A 15,652-nucleotide genomic window follows, 5' to 3' on the forward strand; every position below is an offset into this window, starting at 1 on the left:
AACATTCACAATATTTGCCATTTTATTGACTGTTGTTACTGTTTATGTCACGACAAAACTAATGAAAATGCTTGTTCCAGTCTAATGTGTTTTATTCTAGTTCTGCAGAGAACTACTGAGAGCATAGGCTGCATGGCAATAGAGAAATGACTGTGTATTCCTACGCCAGTTAATTATGTCAAATAGTGAGAGACAAAATATCTTTCACATTATTTCAGCATTAAAGCTGTGTACCATATAGGCAGAATATATGCACCTGAGCACTTAAGTAGAACATGAGAAGAACCATCATTTACATCTTGTTTTCTTTTATATATATCTTTTATATAAGAAACCGAACCTTTGAAGATCATTCCCAAAAGGTTGTTTTTTGTTTTTTTTTTTTTTTGCAAATGGTTGAAAATCAGTAACTGTGAAAAATACTGGAGATATTTTTCTATGTGGAAAGGCTTTTTTTTCCTAGGTGGCCATATGGCTTAATCAGGGTGATATAGATTCCTAGGACCAAGAGGTGTCACAAAAGAAACAGCTACTGACAAAACTATTGATAAGGTGGGGGTGTGTGAAGGCAGAGCATTGGTTTGGGCTGTAAGTCATCAGTCAAGTTTAGCACTGTATTCAGAGAAGTAAATTTTCTGAAGTACAGAGAAGGTATGTGACTTTCTTGTACTTTTAAGAAACTCTCTAACATAGATCTTAGAGGTCTTGGGCACTGAAACTCCTTTCTTCCTCTGGAAATGTAGATGATCTGAAAGTAGTAAAAAGACTTCAGCATAACAGAATCACAACCTATTTTTTCATCATTTTTCCCCACTTATATCAACTACCTATTTATTGTGTGTGACAAACCCAAACTTGCCTGCCTTGGAGAAAAGTGATCCCTGGTGCTTTTCCACCACTCTGTGATGTTTTTTTGTCTCTTGAACATGTTCTCCAAGCACAGCGGAATTATTTGACTCGATTAATGAATTAACTGAGGGAAAGCCAGTGATTTCTGCTACGCAGATCATCGCAGTCGTTGTGAAATCACTGGGAATAGCCACACTGTGCAGGCATGACACAGTGCAGAGATCCTTCAGTCAGAGCCAAGTCATGACCATAACCCATCGAGGAACAGTGTGATGTGGACTTGGCAGCACAGACCTGAAAAGTGCCCAGCTCCATTTGTATGGCCATAGGTCTGAGGGAGGAAACTCAGCACAGAAATTATGTGCAGTCAGTTTGGCTTCCAGCTCCCAGGCTGGACCTGCCACGTATTTGCATGTGGAGTTATGGGCAAGTATATTTTTAATATGCTCTGAACAAGCTGTGGCTCTAGTTCCTGAGGCTCTCTGCAGATAATCCCACCATATCCAGTCATTTCTATAGTAGCTCCTGAGGTCTGTGCATAGGTAGCCAGCCTGTTCAGTTCTTTGCGTAGCACCTGGTCTGCCTGGAGAAAGGATGTAAACACCTCTTGCCTTCAGCAAGTAGGAAATGTCCCAAAGCATCTATTTTTAGCAGAGTGAAGTTGAGTTGCCATGTTACAGTCGAAACAAAGAGTAATTAGCAATTCATTGAAAAGATACAAGAAAAGAAATCATACAAAGGGGAGTCCTTGCCGCTATCTCACTTTCCTGATTCTTATCTTTTACTTCCTATTTCTGGCTTTTCATTTTGGACTTTGCAGCTCAGCTTCCTTTCGGTGTTTCCCTTTGAATCTTTGCTTCTCATATAGCATTGTGCTTATGGCTTTTTGTAAAGGAAGCCTGGGAAAAGGTCGGATCGTTCAGGAATGTACGGTAACATATTTTTAGTTTAGGGACTGCCTTTTGGAAATGAGCAACAAGGGTCATGCATTAAACCTTTTTCTATGTTTAAAGATATATTAATGCTTCCTGCTTACCCTGACTTTACATGTTCAAAAGACTGGATAATGACAGTGGTCATAATGCTTAAGTTCAGAAGAATTGAAGTGAATGATACTCACTCTATCTAAAGAGTAAAATGAGCAAAGCCTTAGAGTATTGGCCTAATGAATAGACTGCTCCCGTGTATCAGCACAGATTAAACATGTATCATGAGGTATGTCATTTCATGGTGATCTTTAACAGGTGGGATCAAACTTTTCAGAGGGCATAAATACAACCTCAAGACCCCCACACAAGCTGCTTTTGCTTGAGAAATGGATTATTTGCAAAAGAACTAGAAAATTTGTGCTCTGAAGTATTCAGCTGGAAACACAGTTCACAGCTCACTGATACTAAAGCAGTGATTGCTCATGTAAAGCTGTTTACCTAAGGTTTGAAACCTTTTCTGCTTCTAGAAGGAATGCCAAACATTATATATAGTGATGTAATTATGATGTAAACTGGCACCAAGACAATTTATACTGTAAATTTGGAAAAAAAAAGAGCACTGATTTGATCTGATCCAGCAAATCTTCCACACTTAGAGTGTATTTACACCGCAACTTAAATAATGGTGCCAAATTTTCTGCTGTTGATAGCTGGGGAAGCTTCATTAATTCTAGTTGCACCAACTTTCGAGAGAGAGCTTAGTTCAGGGCTTTACAGGATCAAGCTGTTCATTGGAAAGGAAAGCTTAATGGATTCAACAGGTGAAACAATAAAGAAACATTAAAACCAGAGGGAGTGAGATTGGATTTATTTCACTACTTAATCAGTGGACACTGTGGAAGATCATAGTATCATTATTTCCTTCATGATACTCATGTATAAGCCAGACCTCTATCTGTTCATATTGTTTTCTTCCATTACATGTATTTTTTGATCCATTGTAATAATTTACTTTGGCTTCTAGCTCCACGCACAGAATACAGTTTCCATCTTATTCAAAATAATATTGGCTAGTTGCTAGGGGAGTGTGCTGATTTCTTTTACGATTTCTTTTCCTCACCACATCTGTGTGTAATTTTTTTATTTATCATCTCCCTAGGACATTTTCCCTGTGAAAAACCCAAATGTGAAATGCAGCCCTTTCAAATCTTGTTTGGTGTTTTATACAAGGAGCATTTCCTAAATATATTTACAGAACAGGATTTTACCAGCTGGTGTTCACTACCAGGCATAAACGCCTAAATGCATGTGTGGATGGGCCTGTACACTCCTCTGTTATCTCCTTTGAGTGAGCAAGCAGGTATGAATTTAAGGGCAGGTGTGAATTAACTTAAGGGAGGGACTTAAGGGAAAGCCTTCCTGCTCCTTACTGCTGCAGACCTGTGAAGTGTTATGCACTAAGTATGCAACCTGCTTCTTTGGGCTATTTCACACTTGCGAGCAGATTTGGCTGGGGGGACTGAAATGGTTACTCCCTTAGCTGTGCTCCCTGGCCCTCTGATCGAACTTAGCCTCTCTCTCCCACTGAGGGACTGCCCAGTGGGATTTACATAGGCTCCTCAGCCCCACATGTTAGAGCCTGACCTATTAATATAAACCAATGCCAATTTTAGTTGATGCGAATGCCAGCAGAAATGGGCAGTGGTTTACACTACTCTGCTGACCTGTGAACTATGGGGGAGATGTTGCGTTTTTTTTAAGCAGGCTTTTGCCATGTTGTAGTTGTGATGGGGTCAGGGATAGCATATCCATTTCTAATTTATCTGGTCATTATAACCTTGCACTTTTGTTCCTCCTCGGTTCTTAGCTGCAAGCTTTACTTCCATGCTTGAAGTATTCCTTTCACTTCCCAGAGGATAGTTGCACTGGATTTTGAAGATGAAGTTGTCTACTACTGCTAATTGCTGTCACCTCACGGCTACCAATAGCACTTTGTCGGTTTATACAAGACTTCAACCTAATGCTTTAATTTTTACACTTTAAATTCACTGATTGGTCCAAGGTTACATGTGAAAACAGGCATGAGCTAGTGCATGTAAACATCTGCCAGCTGGCAACTGTGAATAGAAGAACTGTATTTCGAGTAATTATATACTGTATAAGATAGATGCCTGCAAATATTTGCCTGAGTGTAAATGACACTCAGGCAAATGAGTCCCTTTGACACATTAAAAATATTGTCCTCTTCTCTTCTCTTCTCTTCTCTTCTCTTCTCTTCTCTTCTCTTCTCTTCTCTTCTCTTCTCTTCTCTTCTCTTCTCTTCCCTTCCCTTCCCTTCCCTTCCCTTCCCTTCCCTTCCCTTCCCTTCCCTTCCCCTGAACATGCTATGCTGTCCAGGTTCTTATACCCACAAATACCAGAAGTATATGAACAACATACCCAAATGCAACAAACAGTATGTTGGTTTTCTCATCTTCTTCACAAGAGAGGAGAGTTAAGCATTTTGGTTTGGATCTATCAATTCACATCTGTATTTATGAAAAAAAGGCTCTCCTGCTCTCCTGTATTTCCCGCATAGCTCTTAATTTTATTTGGCAGCCTACTGGCAGTGTCCTCAGCCCACTCGAGACACAGGATTCCCAAATGGCAAGCTGGTCACATACAAGTTTAGATTGATTTGGTTCCCACTAACTTCAGTGGCAGCAACTTTCAGCATTCTGAGATTTATTTATGGCTAGTTTTATACCTTTTTTCCTTTCCTGTAGATCTTTCTTTAGAGCAGAAATTTCCATCTTTCTGGTGGCTCATCTGTTTCACAGAACTCTTCAGTTGTTTGCTGTTTCTTGTCAAGGCTCTGGCAGCATGAATAAAGTCTAAAAGGGGGGACAGGGGAAATTGAGACTTATTTTCTGTTTATTTACGCTGATTTCATTGAAAAGCAACATCAGGGTATCCCATAGAGTTTGATCAGGACAGAAGTGGTGCAAAGGGGAGGAGAATCAGCCTCCCCTGGCTCCACGTTAAGGTTGTGCAGATGGTGCTGGTGATGGACGGGGATTTCCCCCTTTGGTTGTGATGTCGGGGCAGCTCATTGATCATTCTCCTGAACTTCCTGTGGAAGATCCCACAAAATGCTGGCTTCTGTCTTACCTGTTTTTGTTCTATCAGTAATCTTTGAGTGAAATGTTTAATACATCTTCACCTAAATACTGATTAAAAAGTACCATTTCAATGCAGGCACAAAAACCACTATTGAAATATCTGAGCTTGGCTGTTAAATGTCATGATCTCACTTTGTTCCTTAAAGTAACTGTCTACGTCCCCTTGAAGGGGAAGGCAAAGATTTATTCTTTTAAAGATTATTCTTTCAGCAGTGAGATGATTCAGTGTGATTTTCTTCTGGCCGCATGAGCTGTGTTAGCAAGGCAGAGCTGTCCTGTCAGCAGTGTGCCCAGTGTCAGAGCAATCCCTGTCCTGCAGGAAGGTATGCAACCTACTCGGGACTGTTTTGTTTTTTTTTTTTTGGTTGTGTGTGGGTTTTTTTTTTTTTCTTTTGGCAGACGTCCTTGAGCATTTGAGACGGATGTGAGAGAGTTTTTAGTCCTCATGCAAAACAACCAACTAAACATAACAGATTACATCAGCTCAGGCTTTTCAATTCCTGGATGGCAGCAGAGTGCTAATCCAACCTTCATCCTGGATTTCATAAACTGAAACAAGGGAGGCTGGCAGGAGCAGCGCTGCCGGATTGAGGAAGCTGACGACGGTGCAGCATGTGGGCAACACACTGTATAAAGCTCATAAACTTGTAGGCTGATGTGTGCAGCTACCACTTTGGATTCTGTACCGCTTCCCTCGGCACAAGGCACCAGCAGGCTGAGCATTAAAGCCTGCTCTTTGGGACGGAGCATTTACCCCTGCAAGACATGAAGGGCTTCCTGTTTCTCACACTCCTCCTGATGCCCGTGCACGCTGGAACTGCTTGGAGTGCGAAATACGCAGTAGATTGTCCCGAGCCCTGTGACAGTAACGCGTGCAAAAGTACCTTGCGCTGTAAGCGAACGGTGCTGGATGACTGTGGCTGTTGCAGAGTGTGTGCAGCTGCTCTGGGGGAGACTTGCTATCGTACGGTCTCGGGTATGGATGGTGTCAAGTGTGGTCCTGGGCTGAAGTGCCAGTTTTACACTGAGGAGGATGACTTTGGTGATGAATTTGGTATCTGCAAAGGTAACAATATTCACTTTGCATGCACCCACTGTGGCAGTTTGACAGCAACCTACATATAGAGCTTGCCTCCTGCTTGAAAGGGCTAAAATGGGATTTTTCCAGCTCAGCCTTTAGCCAAGAAGAAAGTGAAAAATACCTTCTGGTATTAAAAGGTGTTACATGTAGGCAGAACAGGGTTATTAATGTGAGAATACTGTTTAGACTTGGGGACATGTGTGAGGAAATACGGATGGGGTGTGCTCGGAGATGAGATTTTTGATTGGGACTTGGGAGACCCAGGCACTAGTCCTTCCGCTGATTTGGTGGGTGGCTTTCTGTAAATTGCAAAGACTTTAATCCTGTGAGTCCAACCTTGTCACAGGGTCCCTGCCCCTGCTGGGCTCTCCCTGGGGTGAGGTTCCCTGAGGCACTGCCGACTGCCTGCCCAGGGACCAGGTGCTCTCTTTGGGGTCTGGGAGATGGAGATAACAGCACTGCCTGGGTGCCTGGGGACATTGTCGTGTTTAATTCAGTCCTGCCTTTGAGGTGCTCACCTACCCTAGGGATGTGGTCAGGGGAGGCAAACAGACACCCTGCCTGAAAGATGGGAATAACAGAACAGGAGCTGACTGTGAGATGAGCAGCCAGCCACTGCTCTCAGCTTATTCCAGGTATGCTGCGCGCTGATTTCTTTAGTCATAGACTATAATGGCATTTTTCATTTAAGAGCTATCCTCACTCCATGCAAAAAGGAGAATGTTTAAAAGGAGAGGAGGTATTAAATTACTGTGAAGTAGGATGAAAGTTTTAAAAATTAATCATTTAAAAAAAAAGGCTTTGCAAAGTATGAATGCAGTGAGTTTTCCTGTGTTCGTGTACCACTTCAGTAAGTACATACAGGTATGCCTTTGAATAACTTCCTTAAAAATGGAGAAGTCTTGGCAGTTAAACATCAGGAGTATTAATAGCCTCAGTTAAAGCAATGACTTAGGACCAGATGCTGCAAAATCATTCAGGCTGACTCACATACAGTCACACTTATTTACATTGGTATTTGAAACCAAATTAATGTGCATGTTTGAGGGTGAAACCCTAAATACTACTTTTATTTCTAAAGACTAGCACTTACGCATAAAGATAACATCTTAGGTGCACGCACCAGAAAAGTATTTTACTGAGGTAGTTGACTGATCTTCAGTTTATTAAAAATTACTGCAGTCCAAGATACTACCTATAATTCTTTTAACAGTTCTTTTGAATGATTATACACTTTTCACTGTCCTCATAGAATTTTCTTTGCAATAGCACATTTCAAATGGGAAAAAAGAAACATTGAGGGGCATGAGATCTGAATCCCTGTAGCTGAATCTTGGAAGCTCTGTAGAAAATGTAAAGTAAAATGTTTTTTTTCCCAGTGCATCAGTGGAAAAAATCTCATTAATTTCAATAAAGCCATATCTTGACTTAGAGTTGTAAATTGGTATTTAAGGCTTATATTCCTCATATATTCATTTGCACTAAATATTATAGATGTCATTTCTAGTTCTTTTTTCATCTCAGCTCTGAGATAGTACAATCTCTTTCTGTATGTATGTGAATTTTATCAGGCAAAGTATGGGGCCAAGTATTGTTATTTTATACATCCATTTATAGCTATGATACCAGATGACTCATTCATTTTAATAACTTCCATGTTTGTAATAATTCACAGAGACAGGATGGCTAAATTCTCTCTGGTTGCCTGCGACTGGTTTACTTTGAAGTTGTGGAAAAATGACCTGGACTCTCTGTTCTTCACTTTCTTATTTCTATAATGGGTAAAACATGTACAATATATGTTTCAGAACAATTTTTTGAGTACTTTTAGTATTATAAGAGTGCATCATATTATTATCAGTAGCAGTGTCATTATTGTTCAAAACAGACTAAGGAATACTGGTGCTCTGCACTTTTATTAGTAAATACCCTCTAAACCTGAGGTATAACTGTCACAGTAAAGAACCTGCTCTTGCTTCCCTTAGATCACTGGGAGCTATTTGCAATTTATTTAGGAGCAGGCTCCCACTGAACAAAATCTTCTAACAGCAAAATTGACTCAGATCTCAGTTTTGTCAAATCTGAAGAGCAGCATCAATGCCAGGATTATTCCACATGGAGCCAAGTGCTTTGGCTTTGGGCTCAGACTTGTTTCCATGCTGTTGTGCACAGCTCTGCATCCCACCTCTCTGGGCTGAGTGGCTGAGCACCTGCAGTGGGCAGATTGATGCCCCATGTGGTGTGTGCTTGCAGCTTGTCCCTCAGGGAGGATTGTGTGCACAAAAACTCTTTTGCTTTGGCAGGATTTTGTTTTTGTTTTATGTGGACAAACAGCAGATCCAAGAGTGTCCTTGCTTGGGAAGGGGAGTATGGTGAAGCTCAGTGAGGTCCTCTAGGCTGGAGACATTCACTGTGCAGTCCCTAGCAGGGAATTGCTTGATTTTCCCGTCCTTTTCATTTACAAAAGCATACCCTTTGGGTATGCAGAGAATTGTAAAATGTTGGTTTAATTTTGGGTCATTAGTCTGACTTTCAGATAGCCTATGCTGTATGGCGAAACTAAATATTTGCATTGATTCAATAGGAGACTGGACAAACTCAGAAGGATTACCCTGTTGTGGAGTGTTACATGCACAGAAACTATGTCTGGCTCAGGAGGTCCCAGAGCTGAAAATGGGGGAGAATATGAGGGGGGAAGTATCATTTGTGATTACCATGGTCGTCTTCTTATTAAGTGTTTTCTGGGATCCTGGACTCAATGGATCATTGATGGTCATTCATCTGGCCTTAAGACTTGAATTGGAAACTCTCCAGGACTTGCCATTTAAGGTGACCATGCACCCTGGGTTGGCAAGGACAGCCTGAGCATAAAGGCTTTTCTCCTGGGACATTCCAAACTTCTCTTGGGATGATCTCTTGTTTGGGTGTTTGGAAAGGGCATGTTGGAGCTGGATTTTCCTTGTCTCCATCTCTTCAGCTATGATCCTGGAAAGGTACCCTGTTCAACAGCAAGGCAGAGGAACACAAGGGCTGTGACCCCAGGTTTAAACCCTCTGGGAAGTTATGCGATCCAGCAAGTGATCCGTGTCAGCTATGGGATGGGGCAAATCCTCTGCATGTGACAATTTTTTTGAAAAACATTTGGTCCCACCCTGACAGCTGCCCTTTGGTGCTCCTCTACGAGCTTGCTCAGCGATGGGAGATTTGAATTGGGGCATTATGGAACCAGATGCAGTATAACCAGGCAGCCGCCTTAGTGCCAGTGATCCCTTTAGAGCATACTCACTCTTTAGGCTGGAGATGTAGGTGAGCTCTTTGCTGCCTGCCATGGGAAGGCAGACCTTTGCTGTCTGAGAAGTTGTCACACAGGGGAAGGCTCTTCCCCAAGAGCAGAGAGCGTCTCCAGTCAGAGGATGCATTTGCTGGATAGCTCCTCAGGGTTGGGGCAGCAGCCTCCACCGAGCCTACGTGCACTGGCCCCGGCCGCGAGCAGCCCGGTGCCAGGAATAGATTGCAGCTCTAACTCATGACAGTCATGTAAGTCAGGTAACGTCATGCCCAAATAGTGAATTCAGGAACTTTCTGAAGTCTTCTTCTTTTCTCAATCAAATGCTAATCCTTTAACTACATCCTTTATGATTACAAACTTACATATTCATATTGCCTTCAATTTGTATTTTAATACCATGAGTGTTTCAGAGCAGGATTACTGATAGCACATTGTAAATAAGTTATAGGAAAAGAAATTATGTATATAATGTGTGTCAAGGTTTGTTAAAACTGGAAAATACTTCTAACAAGCAGTTGGCATGCTGAAATCCTGTAGTTAAGGTTTAGCTGACCTCCACTCAAAGGTTTTCCACTTTTAAGGATATAAGCAGACCTGCTATTAAGAGTGCTGGCAGCTGACTTGCGTCACTGAGGAATGCTTTGCTACATTACTTTTTTTCAGAGTGTCCCTACGGTACCTATGGAATGGAATGCAGGAAAAACTGCAACTGTCCCTCTGGCATCTGTGACAGAGTAACCGGGAAGTGTTTGAAATTCCCATTTTTTCAACTGTCTGCTTCAAAGCCTCCAAATCGACGAAAAATAGTTTCACACACAGGTAAGACTTTGTGGGGCAGTTGATTTTAGCAGAAATCACAGTGTACGTGATCTACTACCACGCTGTGTATGCTGCACGTGAGTGATGTGTACTTTGGTGGAGCTGTGCAAACAGCTAACAACACAAGGTACACTTATTTTTCTTATTGGCAGCTCCCTTAACATAAGGCAAGGAATTAGGTGAGCTGTGACACATGGTAAAAACATTTTGAAATCCCAACATGGGTGAAATACTTCTCAGCTGTGGCGTGGGCTAGCAGTACAACGTCACCTGTGCAATGGGAGGCTATGCTAGGATCTGCGTTAGTCAGTTCAGATGCGATGCGTTTAGCTGCTTTGCGTAGAATAGGATTTCACTAGGTTGCATTTACTACTGTTAGCTAATATATGGTAAAAATAACATCTTTTTTCCATGGAAACAGAGCTTTATACATTTTCAGATGTCAGTGAACTGTTTTATGAAATGTTTTATTGTAGTCATTTATCATGGTAATCTCTGGAATAAGTTCTTACCTTTAAGATTATGTCTGAAGCCTGTAACAGATCTTCCCAGAATTAAAAAAAATGTGTGTGAGAAAATGGACTGTTTTTGAGGCAGGAAGGAGAGATCACTGAAGTTTTTAAAACTGGGATTAAAATTTCTTCCCCTTTTATTCTCCACCTGATGATACTCTGGTATATTTGATTGAACAATGTTTACTCTAAATTTAAACACCAATCAAAATCAATACAAATGTAAAGATTTTAAATAAATATCAGAGATTTAATCCTAGACTTACTGGAAGCTTTTCTAGGATTTCATCCAAAAGTCTTTGAATTTTATTTCTCCTCCAACTGCAATTTGCGTGCCTTATTTTGATTTTCTCCTGTTATATTAAGCTATCTAGAGTTTGCTGCCTTAGTACATGCATTATCTTTCCCCCACTCTCTGTTTAGAGAAAGTTAGACAGAAACAAACTTCTTCAGCTTATGCTCATACCACATTTAAAATGGCCTTTAAAAAAAACTTTGCGAGATGGATCAGTCCTGATCCTTTTGTATTTTTCTACATGATTATGCTCTTTTGCCTTTCCAGGTTTTGTTTATTACCGAGGGTGCTGAAATAACATGAAAAATATATTCCTGTCTTGCTTTTTTCTGTATCTAGCCTATATTCCAAATCTTCCCAGCTAGCCTGTTTTCATCAGTTCCTCCTCCCCTTTCCTCTCCCTTCCTTGCCTTTGGTCCCAAATCTCCTGCTGCCTCAACGTTTAGCAGCTTGTCTGATCCCAGCCAGGATGAGATCCTGACCCTATAGAAGCAAATGGTATTTTTTACCCGTGCAAGGGTTTCACACTGATTTCTGTCCTCAGAGGTCCGTCACTGGAAGTAGACCAGGGACACTCTGGGTAGTACTGCATGGGATGGTCTCACGGCATTTCATTTAATAGTGGTCTTCAGAGGTAGCTATAGCATCTAGGACAGATCCTCAGCGAATTAAAACAGCTTTTGTATTTTAAACAGGCGAGTTTCTTGCCCGTATATTTTATGAAGTCATTAGGGCTACATGTACCCTAGTAAATTTAACAGTGCCGGAGCATGTTCCTGTGTATTGCAATTTGACCACCTTTACAGTCAAACAGTAGGGCAGCAGCCGGCATGCTTTGTCCCAGCCTAGCTAGCCGTGCCAAACAACCTCAGCCACAGCTCAGGAATCAGTGTCAGCCAGGGACCATTTCCAGTAGACAAACTGGATATCTTTTACCTTTTTTTGGTGAGTAAGAGAGTTTAGTGGCATGCACCAGGCTATTACACTCCAGCTGGCCTCAGTCAGAGAATAGCTCTAGGCATGTTTAATTTACTGCTGTAGCTATTGAGGGTGTACTGCTTGGTCCCATGTCACACTGGAGTGTTACCGTGAGAACTGGAAACTGAACTCAGATCACCTGCCTTATGCTTAAACTATTAGAAAACACATCTGGCTTATGCCGTAATTTGGCAGAAATTTTGCAACTAGATAATTGGAGGCATTCACAGAGATTCCTGCGAGATTTGTCAGTTAAGGTTTTTCTGAAGCATTCCCAAAACCAGGGGCATTGCTGCGGGCCAATATTTTAGCTCTCTTATTTTCATGAAATCCACCTTTATTTTTGTATATTTTCAGAGAACGACATGGCATCAGGGGATGGCAATTCTGTAAAAGAGGAATTCGTTAAGGAGAAAGCTATTCGCTCTCCGGTAATGAAGTGGCTAAATCCTCGCTGATATTTACTTACACTCATGAGACTTTCAAGTGAATGCATTTCTCACAGATTATTGAATATGCAACAACTCACTTTAAGAACAAAGTAGATCTATAGCATATGAAAATGTAACCTCTGAAGGCCAATTGTGATTCTGTTTTTAATGAGAAAAATGTTTACTTAAAAATAGACTGTACAGTGTATATGGTTTTTGAGATTTGTTTTGATATGTATTTGAACAGAGAAATGTATTGTGGATTCCTGAATGTATAATAATATTAAAAAAACAACGAGTTTTAACCCTCCTCATTTAAATAATGCCAGAGGCCAACTCTTGCAGCCTGAGGCTGGGAAAGCTCTCACTGAATTCAGTGGACAGTTTGGGCGAGTGAAACTATTGGTGTGAGCCAACGTGAAAGAAATGCACATCAACACATCCCAGGATAGAAAGCAACACCCCCGAATCACAATAATAATAATAATAATGTAGGAGCACAACAGCGTGAATTAAATAAACCAATGTTGGTCATTAGTCATTTTCTGTTTTTTGGAAGTTTGGTGACAATTCCGCAGAGATGAATATGCCTTTCTTCAGTGAGCAAACACTCAGCATTTCAGTTTATACATTGTGAATAACTTAGCAGACATATATTGTTTATGAATATATTATTGAATAACACTGCAGACATATATAGTTTTGAGGTGGATTTCTAAAGTTACATTCTGTACAGAGAAACAGCAGCTTGGTAAATTATACAGATTTGTAGAGGGGGACCTGAAACAAAAGAAGCTGCTTAGCATTATTTAAACATATCTATTTCTATAAAGCAGCTACTTCGGTGCCATTAAGGCGCTATCTGCATTTCTTGGGGAAGGGCAGGTCCAATGCCAGAGGCCAGCAAACGGACCTTCGTACTTGCCATCTTCATCACTGGCTGCGGCCCAGCTGCGACTAATGGGGGTTCATCTGATCCAATTTAGGGAAGACTTGGGCCCTCAGTGAGTGGTCCTACACTACTTTGGTGCCCAGTCCTTCGTTTCTTACTTGCATGAGCAAGCGGTCCCGTTTCAGCCAGGAGAAAAACTTATATATGTTAGAGTGTTGTAGGAACTGGCAGTCCCTCATTCAGTCCGGACTGGACGATATATTTGTAACATAAAAATCCACACTGAGATGGGTTTTCTAATATGTCTGGAAACAACCAGATCCTCAGTTAATGGAAACTGATGTAGCTGTGTCAGAGTGAACCTGGATTGCATGAGTTTAGGAACTGCCTTGTAACACAGAGCACTCTCATTGGAAATGTGGTTTGAATTGAATATTTCCTTTGAAATCAACGTGAGCTTTGACAGTGACTTCAGTGAAAGAAGGAACACACAGTACCGCAGCCAAAGTTTGCTGCAGGATCTGAAAACATACTTTGAAAACTACGAACAACAGAAACTCCAAAGGCTTTAAAGCGTCCAAATCCTGATCCAAAGCCAATGTCGGTGGAAGCAGGCTGCTTTCACCTGGAGAGCAGTGCTGAACCATGCTGCTCTAGAACAAAAGGACAATGACAGCAGTAGACATCCAAACACCAGTACGGCAGTGCAGGCTCTCTTGCCATGATTATCAGAGACACATAAACATAAATCTCAAACTAGCATATACCACATTTTAACCTGTATTGAATGTTTAGGTTTGAGAGGGAGCAATATTATCTTGGGCTATTTACAAGAAGTGTGTTGATTCTCATCCACTGATATAAAAAATAATTTTTTCTTGATGTCAGTGAGAGCAGGATCAAACCCACGGTCCTTCAGCAGACTGAAGAGAATTATTTAAAGAATGTCGTAAATATTTGCATACATTATTACTATTTTGCAACAGTGTCATAAATGACATTATGAGTTCTTGAATGTAAATCTAATAAGCTGGTTGGTTTGAAAAAGTATATGATTATTATTGTTCAATAAAAAAACAACTGAAAGCATCACTGTCTATTGTGTCTATCCATTAATGGCAGAGTAAGACTGCTGGTGATGGCATAGCCATGGTGCGTGCAGACTAGGCACAGTTTTGCTCCCAAATCCACAGAAACAGTTTCACAATGGCTGCAGCTATTTCAGTGAATTTCCTGGGGACCATTCTCCATTGCTGAAGCTGAGTGGTGGCCCATGTCCAGAATGGTTTGTGTCCATACCGTTCAACCGTCTTCATCTCCAAATCAAGGTGGCTGGATCCAGGTTTGCTACTGGGAAACCCGCCCCCTGGCCAACCCCAGAGCAGGAAAGGTTTTGGAGTCCTCTTGCTGGCCAGGCCACCGCCATGCCAGGGACCATTTAGACCTGGGGCAGATACTGCAACTCCTTGGCACTGTTTGATTTACCATATAGGAGTAACCTGTGGAACCACACCTGGCAAGTCAGGAGGAAAGAGAAGAAGGAGAAGGATGCCTGCAAACTTTTTTGGGATGTTTTCTTCTGTTTTCCATCATATTTATAACATGCTTTTGCATTTCCTCAGCTGCTCTGGTGACAGATTGCTTCACAGAGAATACGTTACGGAATGAAATTATAATACAAGTAAATTTTATCCATTATCCTTTGAAACATCTACCTGTTGCTACTAGTGGCAATCAGACTACACTGATAGAAGAAATAATGCAAATGATCATAGAATCATAGAATCATTTAGATTGGAAAAGACCTTTAAGATCATCGAGGCCAACCGTAAACCTAGCACTGCCAAGTCCACCACTAAACCATGTCCCTAAGTGCCACATCTACATGTCTTTTAAATACCTCCAGGGATGGTGACTCAACCACTTCCCTGGGCAGCCCGGTCCAATGCTTGACAACACTTTTGGTGAAGAAATTTTTCCTCATGTCCAATCTAAACCTCCCCTGGCACAACTTGAGGCCATTTCCTCTCGTCCTATCACTTGTTACTTGGGAGAAGAGACCAACACCCACCTCGCTACAACCTCCTTTCAGGTAGTTGTAGAGAGCGACAAGGTCTCCCCTCAGCCTCCTTTTCTCCAGGCTAAACAACCCCAGTTCCCTCAGCCGCTCCTTGTAAGACTTCTTCTCCAGACCCCTCACCAGCCTCATTGCTCTTCTCTGGACACGCTCCAGCACCTCAACGTCCTTCTTGTAGTGAGGGGCCCAAAACTGAACACAGTATTCGAGGTGCGGCCGCACCAGTGCCGAGTACAGGGGCACAATCACTTCCCTACTCCTGCTGGCCACACTATTTCTGATACAGGCCAGGATGCCATTGGCCTTCTTGGCCACCTGGGCACGCTGCCGGCTCATGTT

General features: G+C 41.7%; 1 protein-coding gene across 2 annotated transcripts; it reads left to right on the forward strand.

The window, feature by feature from the left end:
• The first annotated feature begins 5,704 nt into the window (after positions 1-5,704).
• ESM1 (endothelial cell-specific molecule 1) lies at positions 5,705-12,371 on the forward strand. 2 transcript variants are annotated; one of them, XM_009326938.1, is made up of 3 exons: positions 5,705-6,005; positions 9,973-10,128; positions 12,271-12,371. In XM_009326938.1, exons 1-3 carry the CDS (start codon positions 5,705-5,707, stop codon positions 12,369-12,371), a joined length of 558 nt encoding a protein of 185 aa, XP_009325213.1. The 2 variants fall into 2 exon arrangements, with proteins under 2 accessions (XP_009325213.1, XP_009325214.1); XM_009326939.1 differs by lacking the exon at positions 9,973-10,128.
• Positions 12,372-15,652: the final 3,281 nt, after the last annotated feature.

This window comes from Pygoscelis adeliae, unplaced genomic scaffold (assembly GCF_000699105.1).
Source record: "Pygoscelis adeliae isolate BGI_AS28 unplaced genomic scaffold, ASM69910v1 Scaffold116, whole genome shotgun sequence".
Taxonomy (NCBI): domain Eukaryota; kingdom Metazoa; phylum Chordata; class Aves; order Sphenisciformes; family Spheniscidae; genus Pygoscelis; species Pygoscelis adeliae.

What these genes read in the sequence shown, in the direction of transcription:
- ESM1 (XM_009326938.1), top strand. Translation starts at nt 5,705, where the DNA reads ATGAAGGGCTTCCTGTTTCTCACACTCCTCCTGATGCCCGTGCACGCT. An exon ending in TGAATTTGGTATCTGCAAAG is followed by an intron (nt 6,006 to 9,972) that starts GTAACAATATTC and finishes ACTTTTTTTCAG; the next exon opens with AGTGTCCCTACGGTACCTAT. An exon ending in AAAAATAGTTTCACACACAG is followed by an intron (nt 10,129 to 12,270) that starts GTAAGACTTTGT and finishes GTATATTTTCAG; the next exon opens with AGAACGACATGGCATCAGGG.